At 50.4% G+C, this 19,141-nt stretch overlaps 1 protein-coding gene across 1 annotated transcript; it reads right to left on the reverse strand.

The window, feature by feature from the left end:
• Nucleotides 1–1,152: 1,152 nt before the first annotated feature.
• Nucleotides 1,153–17,899, reverse strand: DRG2 (developmentally regulated GTP binding protein 2; the record flags this gene model as incomplete). Its single annotated transcript, XM_084236169.1, has 13 exons — nt 1,153–1,239; nt 1,608–1,661; nt 3,621–3,679; nt 4,518–4,606; nt 5,896–5,972; nt 6,370–6,467; nt 7,318–7,408; nt 7,497–7,569; nt 8,143–8,233; nt 9,841–9,901; nt 10,472–10,561; nt 14,065–14,225; nt 17,836–17,899. 13 exons carry the CDS (start codon nt 17,897–17,899, stop codon nt 1,153–1,155), a joined length of 1,095 nt encoding a protein of 364 aa, XP_084092295.1.
• Between the last annotated feature and the right edge of the window lie 1,242 nt (nt 17,900–19,141).

Genomic DNA, 19,141 nt, shown 5'->3' on the forward strand with positions numbered 1-19,141 from the left:
CAGCCAGCCCAGCCGAGCAGCTTAATGTTATAGAAAAGGGAGGCCCAGCCCACCACGCCAACCGCCTGGGGCTCCATGTATATTTAATTATGTCTATTATTCCTGTTTTGTCTCTGGAAAGGAGCCTGAGCAGGTGACAGAGGAGCTGGGAACAGCCTGGAGAGCTGGGCAATAGGCCTGCTCCACCCTAGCTAGGAGGAAGACCCCAGGGGAGCTCGCTACCCCTCCTGGAACAGTGCCCAGCAGCCTCAGGAGGTGCCATATCTGGGGCTTACAGTCCCTGGTAAACTCTCTCAGGTAGACCCTGCCCTGGCTTGCATCTACCCACTCTCTGATCAATAGGCTTATAGTTTCCTCCCCCACCGAACCGGATAACCAAGTTCATCAAATTTACAAAATAGTCCTCAGTCTGAACAGATTGATTTTACCTTTTATTTCAGAAAGAGCCAGAGATCAGGAAGTTTAGAGAGAAAATATATAGACCCCAAACTCCAAAGGCCCCACCCTCAATGTTTGTACAGGATCTGGGTCCTGGGGCTGAGCAGGGATTGCCCTGGAGGGGTGGTATTTCAGGGCTCATCCCAGGCTTTGGGGAGGGGGGTGAGCTGGGCCTTTAAAGCCTGTTCCCCTGTTTCGCCACAGGGGAACCCTGTGTGTATGTGGGTGTGTTTGTGGATATTCATCCTGGGAGGTCTCCTCCCCAAGTGCCAGAGAAGCTGGCAGGATCTAAAGGGCCGAGGTGCCCTCGCAATAATTACTGCCTCCAGGCAGCCTGGCTTTCCCACCCCAGCACCAAGCAAGTTATCTGCACGAAGACGTGCCTGGGTGGTAGGTGGGCAATTTGCTACCTTGAGTGTCCCAAGGAGGCTGGAGTAGGGCACAGGCCCAGAGCTCCAAACTCAAGCCCCATCTGAGGGGACAGTCTTATAGGAAATACCCCCAGCCCAGCCCAAGTCCCCCAACCTCATCCCTCTGCCCCAACATATTCTTTATCATCTGCCTACTGAAGAAACTTCTGGAAACAGCAGAGACTTGAGGTACCCCTTCCTGGGGTATGTGTATTTGTATTTTTCCTTTTTGGGCTTTGGTGTATCCCAAGAAGTCCAACTCTCCAGAGAGAAAGAGTGGGTGGGTGGGTATCAGCAGGAGTCACTACTTCTTGACGATCTGGATGACATCCTCGTGCTCCATGGTGTGGGTCAGGCCTACTCGCTGTGGGCTATACTTGGTGCTGGTGCCCTGGCCAGGGAGAAGGGGATGATAGAAGGACCATATAAGCTTCCATACTGACCAAGGCCAAAGCTGATGGGGCTACCAGTAGGGGAAGGTATGTATTAATGCCAGACTCGGAAGGAGAGGTCCCCGCACTGGCAAAACCCACAGGCCTCATATAGCAGGACTCTTCAGGCGTCTGACCATCCCTGGATCCCATAGGTGGAAAGGACCGAGTCAGCATGCACACCCCATGGATTGGGACAGACACTCAGACATGCCGGCCCACACACGGGACAGGGACACCACGCAGAGAAGTGTGAGTGCCTGGTTCCCTCCTAACGCAATGACTGTGTCGGGCTGACCCCAAGCCTGCCTCTCATCCAGACACTTACCCACACCAATGCATACTTGAACTGGCTGGCGAGTGACCGGTGGATGCGGTGGCACTGGTGAATGGAGAGAGTCAGACAAGATAAGGCTCCTCCAACCCCACCCCAAGCTTGGTCACACTACCAAGCTTTGGGCATATGCTAAACAGTAGCGATTCCCAAGGATGGTACTCAAATAGCACTGGCCTTGTGTCAAGGAAGGACAAGTGGTCAATCCACATGCAGCCTCAAAATCACAGGTTACTCTGATGCTCCACTTCCAGGTCTGTCTAAGGGCTATGGGACCTAGTTCTAGAGCAAAGTCCAGGACCAGGCTGTCCGCGCCCTCTACCCACCTTGCCCAAATATCAGACCTGACAGATACCCTTTAGGTGGGCAACACCCACCTTAGCCTAGAGTTACTGTGTCTGGCCACTGTCCATCAGACCTCCTGGTCACACACAGCTTCATTCATCCCACCCCCAGGCCAGTTCTCATGCGCTGGAATGCCCAGGTAGGGCCAAAGGTCACAGGAATCACAGTACACTGAGGAGGCCAGAAGGAAAACTGGGAGGGGTGGTGAGTTCTCCCTGAGAATATGGACCCTTGGTTGTACGGTGCTGGGTGGGTGTGGTGGAGGTGGGCTGAAGACGTATGTACTGTGTGCCCACAAACCTTACAGGCCCTAGTCAGAAACCAAATGCTATGGCCCAGCTTCTGTGAGAAGGGCAGATATCAGGCCTGTAAGAACATTTCCTGAGTGTATATGGGATACTAGCCTGACCCAGTCTCCAGGTGAGTGAGGTTGTAATGTCTGCTAAGTGACAAGCGCAGATAATCACACAATCGCTTCCAACAATCACTACTTTCTGATGTCCAGATTTTAGCTATGGTCTGCATATGGATTTTGTGCTTTATTCAGTTTGCCCAACAACAACAAACTTCCTGGCCAATTTACAAAACAGGATCATAGCTGCAGGGATTCTCCTGAGACCCTGAGGGATTTGGGAGTTCTGGGCTGGTGCTCAGGCCTTTGAGGCAGATGGGGTGTGTGCTCCCTAGTTTGCTATAGGCCCCATATCATGCCCTGACACTACGGTCAAGCATTATAAGTAGGATCCATTCATCCTCTAGCTCTGGTTCTTCTCTCGGCACTTGTGTCACCAGCAACAGGGGAGAATGGAAAACTATCTTTTTAGGTCTGGGCTAGGTGCAATACATAGGTCCTGAGGGTCAGTGACCCCTACGACACAAAGGACAATGGCAGTACGGGCGAGCTACAATGGGACTGCCTGGCTCCTGTGTCTACCTGCAGGCCTTTCCTTACCCCTGGGTCTGGCATCTGCTGTTTTTTACCTTCTGTGCCAGCTGATGGCTAGGAATTAGCATTCCTCATATTGGCGCCCAACTATGGGGCTTTGTACCTATTATTCCCAGTGTATAGACCACTTTCCCCTGCTGCTAGCTTCTGCTTTTGTTATGAGCTAGGGCAGTTTGTGCTAGCTTCAGGAAACATTCAAAACCATCCCTAGGTGGAGAGCGGGATATGGGACCACTGAGGGCTGACTGGGGGCAGGAAGCCAGCAGACATTAAGCGACATGGGAGGCCACAACTCAAAAGTCCAGGCCAGCACTGGGGAAACGGATTTGGAAACAATACATAAGTGTCTCCGGCAGCAGATACCTGATGGAATACCCAAGGAGTCTGCAGCTCTGGGATATGGCAGGACAGTGATGACCACTATTTGCTGGACACCTACCCAGTACCAGACAACATGCCGACAGATTCCCATGCTTGACCTCAATCAACCACCCCCTAAATACCAATGGGATGGGCAGTAGCACCCCTATCTTACAGGAAAGGGATGGAGTTTCAGCATGTGGTATGGAAGGGATACAACCCCAGCTGTCGTTCGAGGTGGCCTTCAGCCATTCTCCATTGCAGTGTATGTAGCCAAGGGCTGGAGAACCCCAGGTAGAAGCTGAGAGGGGACAGAGATTCCTGACCCCCCGTCAAGGCAGGTCTCATCAACTCACCACATGCTCTACAGAGGCTCCTTTCCGGAGGATGATGGCGTCGGTGAAGTCTGGCCTCTCTGCACAGGTTAAGGTTGGGTGGGGAAAGGGTGGGGTGGGGGAGGGGTGAGTAGGGGAAGGGTAGGTCAACCATAGTCACGGCCCACATGCTGCTCTATGGTTCCTTTATATAAGGAAACAGAAGCCCTCTAGCCCTGAGACTTCATCTACTCTTTCTCCCCTATTCGGCATACCCGTGCCATAGATCTGGTGCTATCTTCTGACCTTGACCTTAATGCAGAAAATCAAGGTAAATCCAAGTCCAGAATCAAACTGCCTCTTAGTCATGAGAGCCTGAACTGAGATGAGGAATGGGGAGCATCTGAGCAGAACTGGCCAAGATGTGACAGCTGCTTTTATTAAGTCAGGGGTGGCACATCCTACTGTCAAGGTCAACTTTTGACCAAGTTAAATCACTAGAACTTGGTCAGTGGGTGTGAGGTATGGGGACATGAGGGATGTCTGCTGTGCAGTCACCTAAAGTTCTGACATGGGGCTGTCAGTGGTGGGAGAGGTCAACAGGTGGGTTACTGCTATAGCATCTGGGCAACTCTAGGACAGCCTCTATCTCTCTGGCCCCCACCCCCAGTTCTCCAACTTCTCAGGGTAGCCTCAAGACCAGTAGCCCCAAAACTCAGCATTCTCTGCCATAAGGGGTCAGGCAGGTTTATCAGCCTGGAGTAGAGGACAGTGCAGGCTCTGAGATGGGGGAAAGGCTGGGGCACATAAAGACAAGTTGGACCAGGGGCAGGGGCTAGGTGGGCACTGGGCCCTCTGGGCACCACATGCAAAGCCTGGCAGACCTCTTAGGAGGGTGAGGCTCAGCCCATTTAACAGGTCTCAGGCTACCCGACTCACGTCCTCTCTTTTTGGTATAGATGCAGGTGAGGGCCAAGTACTCCCAGAGCATTTCAAGCAAGTAGTCCAGGTTCAGCTTCATGCCGCAGCTGTGAAGGAGGAAGGCAGTCAATCAGTGGAGCTCCGTGGGCTCAGAGGCTGATAGTGCCTGCTTTCTCACTATTGTGTAGACAATTTCCATCTGGCTGGGCACAGTCATCAAGACCAGTGTGGCTCAACTGGGGCCTGGGGAAATGAAGCCTGCATTTCTGATGCTGGCTTGACACTTCAGCTGCCCGAGCCTCTAGTCACCCATCACAGTCACGTCCAACAGAACTCAGCCTCTCCTGAGGCCACGGTTGTGATCTGCGGAGGGCACATGGCATCTGTAATTGATGCGGGAGCCTGAAGGTCAGGCTTGCCTCATGGCTTTACTGTGAGGAGACTGGCAGGGCTGGGGTGGGAGTCTGAGCAGAGGCTGCCAATTCGAAGTTTGCCATCCATACAAGGCAGGAGGGCTGCCAGGGGCCCAGGGCAACCCAGCTGGCGTTTTAGCCATGGGGTGGACCCAGGACTAATCATCTGCAGCAGCAGGAGCCTGGGCAGGTATCCTGACTTCCACAGAGCTGCTGTGACTTGGGCAGGCAGAGGTGCTCTGAAGCCCTGAGGGCAGGCATGTCCTCAGACAGCTCCTTAAGGAAACCTGGGTGCAGTAGCAGGAGGAGCTGTAGCAATCCTTGAGGGAGAGGCCACTCTGCTGATTTTGTAGCAGCTAGCAATGCCCAGGCAACAGTCCTCACACTTGGGTTCAGCATCCTCACCCAACATTTGTACCAGTCAACCCCACTTGGCCCCTCAGCATCTTGCTCCCATAAGCCAAGCCCCACAGTGAAGTTATATTGTCTAGTTTGAGCTGAGACAACAGCAAAGGATCTGTCCCCAAAGTGCAACCCCGTGGGCTGGTGGGGAGTGAAAAAACAGCCATCAATCAAAGCACAGGTGGAACCCCCAGAACATTCTGCAGGGAAGGGGCAGGAGCCAGTGGCTAAGGATGCCCCGCTTGCTAAGGACTTCAGTTCTGTTTTCCCTCAACTGTGGTGAGAGAAGCCACACAGGTCAATGGTTCATACCCCAAGGCCTTCTGGGGAACTGCGGTTAACTAAGCTAGGAATCCTCCTAATATTCTTAACCATTTCCCCAGGGGAATGAATCTCTGTTCTCTTAACCACAGCTCATCCAACATTACCCACCCTGCCCAAGTTGATTCAGGGTGGGACTGGGCAAAGGTCACCAGAAACTATCAGGAGGGTCTCCTCTGCCCCGGGCTGTGCCAAGGAGGCTTTGACTGATGGGCTTACAGAGAAAGGACACCAGGGCAGCAAGATGCCAGGAGCCTCACCTGATGACCACACTGTTTGGTTTCCGGGCCAGGCGGTCCACTTCTTCCATCGAGATCTGGTCGATTTTGTTATAAACCTGGGGTTGAAAAGGTGGAGGTGGTTATGAGGCATGGAAAGGAACTAAGCAGTGCAGGAAGAGGCCCCACCAAAAGCCATGGCCCTGCCCACGGCTCCTCCCTCTGTCTGCTGTGGCTGAGGGGTGAGTGCTAAGAGTCCTCCTCTGGCAATGCCTCAAGTACAGAGAAAGGCCAAAGGGGACTGGATTGCTGGCATCCCCCGAAGTAAGGGCTGGGCTAGAGCCCCAATGTCAAACTAGACATGTCTGGAAGACTTAAGCAGTGACTGGGAGGCAGAGAAGGGTAGGTTAGAGATAGTTCCAGGCTCTTTCCATTCCTCTCAGAAGCCTGCCTCCCTTCAATCAGCCTGGGATGAGGGCTCCCACATAGGAGCAACCGGGGGCTGGTGCCACTTACATACAAGCAGGGCATGTACACTCGGTTGCCTACGATCACATCAATGAACTCATCTGGGGAGCAGTCTTCTCGGAAAAGCACTTCTGCGTTGAAGATTTCTGAGGGACTCAGATTAAGGGCAACCTGTGTGACAGAAGCCCCTTGTCCCCCAAAAGAGGAGGGCCTGAAATGTGCTGGCTGAAAGGGACGTGGGAGGATAGCTGCTTGTGTGGTCTGAGCAGATTTTAAAGTTCAGGGAGTGCTTTCAGCCACCCCACCCCCCACCCCAAAGAAACCACAAAATACAAAAGTTTCAATCAACAGTTAAAATTTTCGTTTAGGCAAGGAAATCCCCCAAATCCCCAAAGCACCCCAGGTTTCATTGCCAGGAGTGCTGTTTGAAAGCACTATCCAACCCAACTTCTCCCCACGCAGACGGCTCCTGTGGGAGCATTTACCTCCACTCACACACCTGCAGTGGTAACAGTCCCATCAGGAGTCTCCCTTTGTTAACTCGACTCTGCCTCTGGGGCGCTGTCTGGTGTTTCAGGGCCTGGAGAAGCCCCAGCCCCCTGGCAATACCTAGTGGTGTGCGTAAGCCAAGGCTTCCCCATGCCAAAAATCTCTGGTCCCCAGGGATTGTTTCTCTCACCATCATCAATCTTCTTTCCTTCCTTCCACCTCATCTGGCGGGCTGCCACAGCACCCAAGAGCCAGGAAGTCACTGTTGAGGGCATGGCTGTACCCGGCCAGCCTGAAGCTCAGTGAGCACAGAGGCCAAGGAGACAGGAAATACCTCATGTTAACTGGATGCAGCTTTCCTAGAGGTGCTCAGGTGGGTCCAGAGGCTTGAGTGGTCTGTTGTCACCTGGGCCCCAGGGCCTCCTGTCTCAGGCAGCCTCCCCACTCGCACCCTGGGCACTGTGGGCACTCCTCTTTTGGGAAGCACCCCTCTTTTGGGAAGGATACTGTATTCATGCAGGATTAGCTGTACCAGCTTTTCTGAGCACTGGGTCAGCGTGACTGTGGAGTTAAAGGAGATGCCACCGCCTTTCTTGGGCTAGAGTTGAGAGAGGGAAAACTATTGAAGGAGCAACTGCAATAGCCCCCCTCCACCTGCAGGGCAGCCCGCACTCGAGGGGCCTCACCTTGAAGTAGATGTTGGGCTTGTGCTTGTTGAGGCGGATGCCCACCGACTCTAGCTCCTTCTCCAGCAGAGACCTGGCAGAACCCCACAAGCCTTCATGGGTGTCCAGTGCCATGTTACACAGGAAGCACCTGCCCACCCAGGACCAATGTCCCCCTCTACTTGCCCCCAGCAACCCAAAACTGCAGAGGAAACACCTTTGAACCCTCTGCCTAGTCAGGGGTGACTGACCAGGTGTGTGCAGAGGCAGGCCTGATGGCAGGTCGCAGCTGCAGGGGGATGGGATCAAGGCAGGTTCTGGACAGTGACTGAGTGTAAGTGGGAGCCAGGGTCAGATGACCCCAGCCAACTTATGCTGCCGGGGGCTCCTTGCATGGGCTATACCAGTCCATGAGACCAAGGCCCCTCACCACAAGATGGCTTTGAGTTGGACACAAGCCTCAAGAAGTGTTGGTTCCAGGGTGGTCGTGTTGGGTTTAGCCTGTGTACGGTGCTGCCGCTTACCCCGACACATGATAAGGCCAAGCACCCCTTGGACTGCCCATCATGAGCTCAGGGACACAAGAGATGGAGCCAGTGTTCCAGTGCCACACTCGGATGCCTTCCCAAATAACTCAGTCCTCTGCCCTCTGCCCCACCCTGCAGACCTCTGCACCTCTCCCTTGGTGGCATCCAGCATCATGATGACAACGTCAGCCGTGCGAGCCACAGCGATCACCTGCCGGCCACGGCCTTTCCCTGGAGAGGTGGAAGGGATGAAGTTATACTGTGAATAGGTAGGACACGTGTGACCTACCCCCAGTCCTTGGGACCCAGACTCCTGTCCTTCACAAACCCACCATGGTCTCTGCCACATGCTGTTCCCCAGGGCTGTGATTTCCTTGGCATTTTCCCTAAATCCATGTGTTCTTTTACTCGTAGAGACTCTTTGAAAAGACCTGACAGCACAACCTCAGGAGGAACAAGGTCCTTCCCTTGCCCCTACTGTGCACAGGGCCTGTTGAGTGCTGCATGACATTTCCTTACTCTTGAAAACTACCCTCCCTGTGCCATGAATGTCACCACGCTCATTTCACAGATAACTGAAGCCTGGCTCACAGGTTCTCAATTACTTGCCCCAAGATCACAAAGCAGTACAGTGCCAGGATTTGAATTTGTCTGTGTGTGGGGTGATAGGACCGATCTACCCAGGGCTGCGATAGGACCACACAGGGGTAGGCACTTTAGGACTGCCACATAAAGGCCAAACCCCGTTATTATCAGATGACCAGAGGAGTCAAGCACTGTGTGCCAGTCATACAGGAGCTGGGGGGCTGGGAGTGCAGTACCAGAATCCAGGGGGTATGGGTTTCAACTATGACCCACCCTCCTCTTCAGGGAATGAGGGGTGAGACCAGGTGATTTCTATGGCCAGCTGCCTTGGACTGTGTCTCTTGACTGCCTTTGACTTCCCCCACAGTGGCGGGACTACCTCCAGGCCCTGACATGCTAGCTGGGACAACATTCCTCGGGGACTTTAACCATCCTCCACCACTATATGCTGCCCTAATTCAAGTGGGCAAGACTTTACCCTGAGGTAAAGGTGAGGGTGGTGGGGTATGGGAGGTACAGAGGAGAAGTGGCAACTGGCCCGCCTAGGGAGGAGGCCAGGTTGGGCTGTTGAGTCAAGAGAGGCCAGCTCCAACCCCAACTCTGCCACTTAACAGCTGAATAGTCATTTAGGGCAAACCCTTTACCTTTCTGTCCCCAAGTTTCCTCTGGGTTATGAAAAGGAAATGATGATAGTCCCTAAGTTGCTGGGCTATCTGAGGATTATGCAAGATAATGGGGTCAACACAGAGCCTGACACTGAGCAAGAACTGGACAATCATCAACGGCTGCAGTAGTGACCTGCCACCAGAAGCCAAGGGTAGGTTCCTACCACAAAAAGCCAAAACAACCAAGGATAGGGCTCCAGGACTAGGATCATGGTCCACACTAGCCAACTAACAAGCATCCACTCCTCACTGGGGACCTGTCCAGCAGTGCAGCAGATACCTGGAACCAAAGTGGGCATTCAAACTTGTCTGGTGGTTGCGTGACCTTGGGCAAGTCATTTCACTGCCTCAGTTTCCCTGGTTTTCAATTGGGAATTCCAAGGACTCTATGAGGCCAGAAGCCCTCAGATATAGTACACTGAGCAGTGCAAAGGGTTGAGTATACCTCTCGCCTGTCAACCCTCACTAGTCACACCCAATTTCAACAGTGAGTCTAATCCACCAGCACTTCCCACATCTGCTGGGGGAGAGGGCAGGCTGGGTGCCAAGCTCTACCCTGTCTCCTACCTACTCACTCCCCTCTCTTACCTTGTGCTGCACCTTCAATGATTCCAGGAAGGTCCAGGAGCTGAATGTTGGCTCCTTTGTACTGGGATGCCAAAGAAAAGAAAATAAGGTGAGAATGGGTGAGGAAGGGCTCGCCTGGACCCAGGACACCTATAGTGGCCTGTGGCTCAGGAGCTGTGGGAAACCCAGGGATTAGTCTCCAGGGCCAAGTCTGAGTCTTATCTCTCACTGTCCACTGAGAAGCCACAGCAGGAGTGGTTGTTGAGTTTTTACGAACCTACAAAGCACACTGCTAATAGCAACAGCTTTCAAAAGTCAACTGATTCACTGTGGGAGACCCAAGGTCACAGAACTCTGGCTACCCAATACCCCAAAACTTTAGAGCATCCTGCCACCAGCCAGGAGTGACTGGAGCTGAGTGGTGCGAGGGAATGGAGCACAGAGGATACCAGAAGAACCATGGGAATCAGCCATGATCCCAGGACCCCAGGTTCTCGGGAGCCCCAGAAGCCAACATCCCCAGATATGCCAGGGCTTGACGGCAAAGAAGCCCAGTATACGTCCCTTTTGCAGGGACACGCACACGTGACACACAATCACCAACACAAGCACACACCCATTCCCTTTCTGGGATGCTATGAACCCAACTTACCTCAATGACTCCAGGGATACATGTCAGGGTGGTGAATTCATAGGATGCCGCTTCACTGGCTGTGGAGGTCATTAGACTCAAGAAGGTGGACTAGGAGAAAAAGGAGGTCACTGCAGTGAGGAATCTTATCCCAATCTACTCAGAGAATCCCCATGGCTGCAGGCAGCAAGAAGACACCCTCTTATTCTCATCTTGGGTGGACGTGAAGGGACCAATAGCTAGAAAAGCCACCTCTGGTCCCATCCTGGAGGATCAGGCACTAGAGGTCCCCTAGGTTCCTCAGAAGCCTCAAGGCCATATCAGGTGGGTACAAGCACAGGTTCTATGTGGTTCCCCAGGTAAATCAGGGCCCTTCCCTAGTTTCACAAGACCCCACAGATCCTCCCGAGTCGCAGAGAACTTTAAGCAGTGATAGCCCCACAGTACTCCATGGTGCTATGTAGCCAGAGAGCAGCAAGATGTGCAATGGAATGGCAACCTTCCAGTCCAAGACAGAGTCAGGAGGGGGGAAAAAGATGCTGTGAAGAAAGGAGCGTGAGCTGGAAGGACCTGGATGTGCACACTTATGCCACAGTTCACTGTGGGAATGGGGCTGTGGCTTGGATGACATTGTACGTCCTGAACCCACATCAATGGAAGACAAGGAGAACATGCATGCAGCTGGGTACCGACCATAAAATTGGATGGGGCCTAAGAGTGTTCCTGAAGATTAAGAAGCACGTACATATCCCAGGAAGGAATCCTGTAGACTGTGAAGCAGAATGCAGTCTTCCTCCAATCTGCGCCTGCCCCCAGCATACAGCCTTGCCCTGACACAGCATCACGTGTAGGGGGGCATGAGCAGATGCTGGGAAATGCTCCTAACTGTCCCCAGGTGGAGTCAACTAGCCCTTCTGTGGAGGGTAATTGGCAGGGCTGGGGCCATTTTTAAAACTACAAATCCTTGAGCCACCAAACCCACATTGAGGGATATTTCCTCCAGAAATACCTGCTCTACTGCACAAACATCTAGCACAAGGACATTCACACTCAAAGCCTGGACAACCTAGTAATCCATTGGTACGGGAGGGATGGAACAGACTACTGATGACGACTGGACTACAGCACAGGGTTTTAGGCAGCTGTTAAGAGATGAGGGAACTGTAGTGTATGAACATGACTGGTGTCAGTGAAGTGAAAACTTCAGTGACAAACGCTGGTGTCTAATTTTCATTATATGTGTGTGGAGACAGGGGAGAGTCAAAGAGGAGCTCAATTTCCACCTTCACCACCCCCATGTAATGACACATACCCATTACACAGGTGGCAGGAAAAACAAAACACAGGGTAAACTCCCCAGCCTGCAGCCAGCACTCAAGAAGTGGCAGCTGTTATTAACGTTCCCTGTGCGTGGCCTACATACTGGGCTCAAAACACTTTTTAGCTGAATTGATTTAAAAGCTGCTCCACCAGCCCCCAATCCAGGCCACCTGGTTGTTGCTCACTTGGCCTACATCTGAGCAACTTCTTCACTGGCCTCCCTGCTTTTACCCTGTCCTGTCCCAGCCTATCATCTGCACCACAGTCAGAGTGATTCTCTCATAAAGTCAGTACCCACCTGGTTTCTAAATGCTACCATTATTCAACAAAAGGAATTAGGACTCGTCAGAGAATTGGCTGATTCTATCACTAGGGAAGGGAATGTATGAGATGGGCCTGAAGCATCTCGCAGTATCAGAAAGTAAGTGTTAAAAAACCAAGACAGAGTATGTCAAAGAAACCAAATGAAGCAGCATAAAAGCTAGAATAATTTCAGCAACAAAATAACACAGCCTATAACCTAAAGTATAAAATAAATTCCCATAAGTTGCTATACTATAAATACACAATTAAATAAAATAAATGGGACAGGGAAGAGACAAATCTGTGCAGAAGAACGCTAAATAATCTGTAGAGATATTCCCCACTGTAGGAGCTGGTACTAACCCCATTGTTTATTTGTGGGCTGTACATAGTAATTTCCTTCCCAAGGGGACAGTGTGAATGGGGAGGAAATTGGAAAGTTTGCAGTGGAGAAACTGACAAACTCCCTCAGCCAGGTGATCAAGGTCAACATCCACAGTGGTAAATCATGTTGATAGTATACTCCCTTGATATGTGATAAAAATGGCACTTCATCTCTGTGGTCTTCTCCCAAAACCCACGACTCCAGTCTAAAATGAGAAAAATACCATATAACGGCCAACTGAGGGGCTTTTTCCAAAACACCTGACTAGGACTTGTCAAAACCCTCAAAATCATTAATTCAAAGCAAGTCTAAGAAACAGTCATAGTCTAGAGGAGTGTAAGGAGACATGACAACTGGTACAGAAAAAGGATATTAAAGATATTAAAGAAAAACAAAGGAAATCTGAATAAAGTGTTAACTTTAGTTAATAACAACAGATCGATATTGATTCATTAGTTGTGACAAGTATACTCCAATAGTCTAAGATGTTAATAATAGGGGAAACTGGTATGGGATATCAGGAATATTCTGTATTATCTTTGCAATTTTTTTTGTAAGTCCAAGACTATTCCAAAATTTCAGATTAAATTCCCTTTTGGGGGCCTCCCTGGTGGCGCAGGCGGTTGAGCGCAGCGCTGTGAGGTTGTCCACAGGTTCTGCGGTGTGGGTTCAATCCTGGCCAGCCAGAGAGTTACCCACATGGCGCGGCAGACCTCTCCTGTCTCGCCCGCTGCTCCCCTCAGCAGTGTATTTTGGTCAGTCTGCCAGTTCTGTTCCCTGCTCTGTCTCTGGTGAAACCTCTCACCCTCCTGCAAATATGGCATGTACCCCAGTTGATATATAAATAAACAAAATAAATCTTAAAAAAAAAAATTTCCTTTTTGGCTCAAAATCCCGTAATATGTATTTTATACTAATCTTTGGAGCTTACAGAAGAAACCATGTAGAAAATTGCAGTGGACACCACTGCACACTTTACTGAAAGTCAAAGTCACAGAGTGGCTTAGATGGTCACCCAATCTCTAATTTGTTTCCTATTATTCATCCTGCTGCTCCTGCAGACTTAGCCATCCTAGCTCCCTTGAACAGGCCAAGTGAACTCCCGCCTACCGGTCTTGGTACTCAGATTCCTCTGCGTAAAATGGTCTCTCTCCAGGGCTTGCCAAGCTTCTGAACTTCCTTCGGACTTCTGCTCACCACAAGACCTTCCTTCCTGGACCTAATAACATGTGTTGGTAGGCGCTTGGCCCTTCCAGCACCCCCTCCAGAGCTGTCCTCACCACTTGATCTCTTACTCTGTTTGCTTACTGTCTCCTGGAGAATGGGAGGTCTATGTGGACAGGACCAGAACTGTCTCATTCCCTGCCTATCTCCAGCACTTGGTAGAAAGTTGGTGCACCAGAAAAGTTAGAAACAAATGAAGTTACTGCTGCTAGAAAGAAAGAAAGAAAAGTTCTCCAGGTTAGGATAAAAGGACTGTACCAGATTCCTAGGGGGGATTTTTTGATCCTGGAGCTAATCTAGAAGACAGTGAGAGGAGGCGAAAACAGTCATGTTTGAAAGAAGATGACCTGCCTTTCTCCCCAAGGCCCACACTGTCACTGACCTTACCCACAGAGGGAAATCCAATCAGTGCCACACGAGCATCGCCTGACTTCATGACATCGAAGCCTTCTCCTTTGGATGAGGCTGATTTAGACGGTTCCAGGAGCTGAGCCCTATACTTGGCCAGTTTTGCTTTCAGCAGGCCCAGGTGATACTCAGTGGCTAAAGGACATAAAGCAAGATGGAAGGTAAGTGCCTGGGGTATCCAAGCCTCTTGGTTCAGAAGGGGTCCCCCACACAAGCAAGTGTTGGTCAGGAATATCAGAACTGGACAGCAGATATTGCCAAGATCAGGAAAGAAAAACCTACCCTTCTGCTTAAAATGTCCCATTGGGCCCTCCCTGGTGGCGCAGCGGTTGAGCGCTGGGTTGCGAAGCTGCCCACAGCCTCTGTAGCGCCGGTTCGATCCCAGACTGCTCCCTGGCCACCAGAGGAGGGTCCCACATGGCGCGCAGACCTCTCCTGCGGCCCGCTGCTCCCCTCAGCAGTGTACTTCGGTCCTTCTGCCTGCTCTGCTCCCCGCTCTGGCTCTGGTGAATTCTCTCACCCTCCCGCACTTCTGACTGTACCCAGTGCTTGTATAAATAAATAAATCTTTAAAAAAAAAATGTCCCCTTGGCTTCTTTATTTAGGATGAAAGTAAATCTCCTTATTGAGATCTAAAACCCTAGGTCAGTGGTTCCCAATGGGGGCAGCACCACTCCCTGGGGGAACATTCTAGATATTCTGGGGAATGTTTTCTGTTATTACTCCAAAGGTGAAGTCTCAATGGCATTTATAGGGCAGGTACGAGGGAAGCCAGTTACCCTACAAGACACGAGTCAGTCCAGCACAGTCAATTGTCTTATGCATCACTGACTTTTCTCATATTCCAAAGATATCCACAGAGGGAAAATCTGAGTTAGGGTCACTTGAGCCTAGATCCCATTTCACACATAAACAGAGTGGTTTTTTTGTGTGTATGGTGTTAACAAAATGCTGAAATTTCCAGGAAGGCAACTACTGTGTGTGTTAAGGGAAGACTGTCATGTTTTCTTTGCAACATTACCTATTGCTGCTCACCATCTTAGGACCCCAGGCTACCAACTGTGAAATGGCTGAGTCACCGACACAACACTCTCACACTGATCTAAATCATGTCCCCAGTGATCTACCAGGGGGTGCAAGCATCAAACTTCTTCATTGTCACTTTATTTTATCTCGGTTGTGCCCCAATACTTACATACTGAAATAAACACTACTTTCATTATACTTTCCTTCTTCTCTGTCTTTATATTACCATTAGGGCATGAAATTAATCTTTTTTCAAATTGTGTGTAAGAAAGTTGTTATTGATGGGGAATTGCATCTAAGGACCATAAGGGGGTTGTTACAACATCTTCCACTATAAAAGCAGGCTCTGTCAAGATTGAGAACCAGAGTTCTAGGTGACCTGATCCCTGGCTACTTCTCTAGTTCCACTCCAGCCAAAGTTTGTTTCTTCAGAACACACTGACCTTATTTCTGCCCCAGGGCCTTTGCACTTGACGTACCCTCCATTTCAACCTTATCTTCTCAGGGCTGGCATCTTTTCAACATTCAAGGGTCAGCTCAAATGCTACCTCTTCAAAGAGGCCTCTCCTGCTTGGCCTTGGAGTGCAGTGTCATGCAGTGGTAAGAGCCTATGTTGGAATTCTACCCTGCTATTACTGGCCAATTTACTATGGAAAAGTCACTTAATTTCCTGTGCCTGGGAAGTAAGAATGTTAACAGTACTAACTACATCACTGGATTTCTGTAAGGATTAAAGAAAGTATGTTAAGAACAATAACTAGCAAATAGTAGGCACCCAATAACTAAGTCAGTATTACTCTCTACATTAACCCCCAACCCTTTCTGTCTGATGATCCTGTTTATTGTTTTCATCACTTATAAATATTTGAAGTTATCGTGTTTCTTTACTTCCCTCACCTGAAGAGTGCTATAACTGGGACTGTCATTGTCGTCCCAGCTTCCAGCACAGGGTATGTGCTCTGGAAATGTTTTAGTAAGTAAATAAATGAATTGATGGCAGTGAGAAATGGTCAAGAGTGAGTTAAGCAACAATCAGGTCCACATGTTTGTCATTTCAACTCAAGATTCTGCGTATCTCTGAAGGGAAGGACAAGGTCTTAATCATCTTTATATCCTTCTCCTCTACCTCTTCCAAAGCGGCAGCATCTCTAGTCTCCCTGAACTACCTTGCTATTTTCCTTAAGCCTGTAATGATAACACACAGGGCAGCCAGAGAGAACTTTTAAAACAGAAATCAGACTGTGTTGCTTCCCTGCTTAACACCTATTGTCCTAAGAAAACAACTCAGGCTCCTTCCCCTGACCCACAAGGCTACATGATTGGCCCTTTACTTTCCCATCACTGCACTCTAGCCACAGACCTTTTGGTCTTTGAACATACCAAGTTCATTTCTACCTCAGGGCCTTTCCACTAGCTGCCCTCTCTGCCAGGAACAGTCTTCCTCCAGATCTGTGTGGCTGCTTCTTTCTCATACCACTATCAGTTCGAATGCCCCCCCCCCCCGATGGTATTCTCTGATCACTCCTCTTTAGAGGCTCATGTCCCACACCTGACCTCTGCTATATCACCCTGGTTTGTCTTCATAGCATTTATCACTGACTGAAATGATCTTGTTTATTTGGTTGCTTGTTTACAGATTGTCCACTGGAAGGTCAGCCCCATGAGGGCAGGAATGTGCCTGCTGTGTTCACTGGCTTTAACCACAATGCCTAACATACAGAAAGGGCTCAGAAAATGTTTAAAGATTGAATGAATGATAGAAGTCCCTAACTCCTTAGCCCTCAGAATTAAATGGAAGCAAGGCACTGAGATCAGCCACCTACCATTCCTTGCTTTCTGTTCCTGCAGTCCCACAGCAAAACTGGCCAGGTGGTGGGCCTTACACACACTGGCCAACCAAACGTTTTGTTATTCCTGACCCACCTGATCTGGATTGTTTTCCTGACTGCCCCACAAACACACCATGCTCACATCAACTCCCATGCCTTTGCCTCAGCAAGTCCCACCTCCTCCCAGAAGCCTTCTTGGGTGTCACCATTCTCTCCTCACTCTCTTTGTGCAACTCCAGCCCTTACAATCTTAAGGCCAGATTTGTTGCTTCATTAGACGCTATCTACTTTGCCGGGTTTACTTTAAGTACTAGACTCATCTTGTGCCTACTGCTTTGCAAATGCTATCTAGTTTAGCTTTGTTGTGAGCTAAGACAGATCAGATGAGGGCACTGAAGTTCAAAGAGCCTTTCCAAGGTTTCCTGTAGTTAAGTGGAGGAGCCAGGGCTCAAACCCAGGTTCACTAGACCCAAGTCTTGATTGTCTCCATTCCACCTTGGGGCTCCAGGCTGCTAGGTGAGCTGTACCTGTGAAGGTCTCCTCCCAACTTCCCAGCACAAAAGGGACCAGTGCACTAAATTCCCAGGCCGGGCCATCAGGACATCAGAATTCAAATTCTGACCCTGTCTCTGTATTAGATATTTACTGTGGACTGGCATTTCTCTACTGGGTCAACTAGTTTGGCACTGATCAAATCTCTCAAGGGTCGCTTGCGGTCAGTCCCGGGCGTGGGACCCGCATCCTGCCCCGCCCGGCCTCAGACGCGCTGGGCAACCCGGTACTTCTCCACCGCCTGGGAGCTGGCTGTACCCAGGGGAGTTGTACCCCCATTTAACAGACAGGAAAACTGAGGCGGGCAGAAGGGAAGGCCCTGCCGGGTCGGCCCTCACCCTTGTTCTTCTGCGTCCGAGCGATCTCCTTTTCGATCTCGGAGATCTTCTCCAGGATCCCCATGGCGGCGGCTGAGCTGGGCGCACCGACAGAGGCAGCGGTGGCACCGGGAATTCCGGCCTGGCAGCGCCGGCGACAGAACACCGCGCGCCCGGAAGCCCACGGAGAACAGCGTCCTCGTGCGCCCGGAGTTCCGGGATTCAGAGTCCGGGCGGGCGACGTGGAGCAGAGTGCCTGACACTATTGGTTCCGCCCACTGGGTCCGATGGGTTGGGGGCTGCCCTTAGGATGGGGCGGGGCGGGGCTAGGCAGGGTGGGGCGGGGCTAGGCAGGGGAGGGCGGGGCTATATCTTACCCGGGCTGAGGCGGGCAGGAGCTGCGCATGGGAGGCAGAAAGGGAATTTTGGGAGATAAACCCTGAACGGCAGTTCCCGAATGCAACTGACTTTGCTGCTCTAAAGGAAAGACGCTGAGTTGGAAAATTGGCGGCCCTTATTTTGTGTAGAAGTTAACAGCGGGTCCTCACTGCCACATTAACCAAATGTTCCCATTTAGCCTTATTACCTGCCATCCTTTGCATCTTGATATGATGCAGTATAAAGTACACAGCATCTCCTATGTGGAATTCTTGCCAAAAATAGTATTATTATGAGTTTACACACGAGGAAATATCAGACAATCTAGAAGTGATACATTATTTACAAGGCAAGTGGTCTAGGATCTTCAGAATTGTCAATGGTAGGAGTGGAGATGGAGTGCAAAGCAGGGGGGACTGTTCCAGATTAAAAGACGTTAAATATAACGTGTATACATTGCCTGGATTCTGGCTGAAGATTTTAAAAGTAGCCATAAAAATACATTTTTAGAACAACTGGGGGAAAATTGGTTTTCATTGGGATATATTATGGAGTTACTACTAATTTTCCTGGATGTGATTATGTAGGAAAATGTCTTTATTCTTAGTAGATGCACAATGTGATGTTTAGGGGTTTTCTTTGTCCACTCAGGTTGCCATACAGTGAGTGATTCAAATAACAGAATTCAAGTTTCTCACAATTCTAAAGGCTGAAAACAAAGATTAGGGTGACAGTATGGTTGGATTCAGGAGAGAGATGGCTTGCTGGCTTGCACATGACCTTCTTACTGCTTCCTTACTTGGCCTTCTTTGGTGTGTGTGGGGGGGGTAGCTCTTGGTGTCTCTCCTTATCAGGACAGTATTTCTTCATGAGGACTCTACCTTATGACCTCATCTGGCCCTAATCACCTTGTAAAGACCTGTCTTCAAATATCATCAGCACACTGTGG

Source organism: Talpa europaea, assembly GCF_964194135.1.
Source record: "Talpa europaea genome assembly, chromosome: 7".
Lineage (NCBI taxonomy): Eukaryota > Metazoa > Chordata > Mammalia > Eulipotyphla > Talpidae > Talpa > Talpa europaea.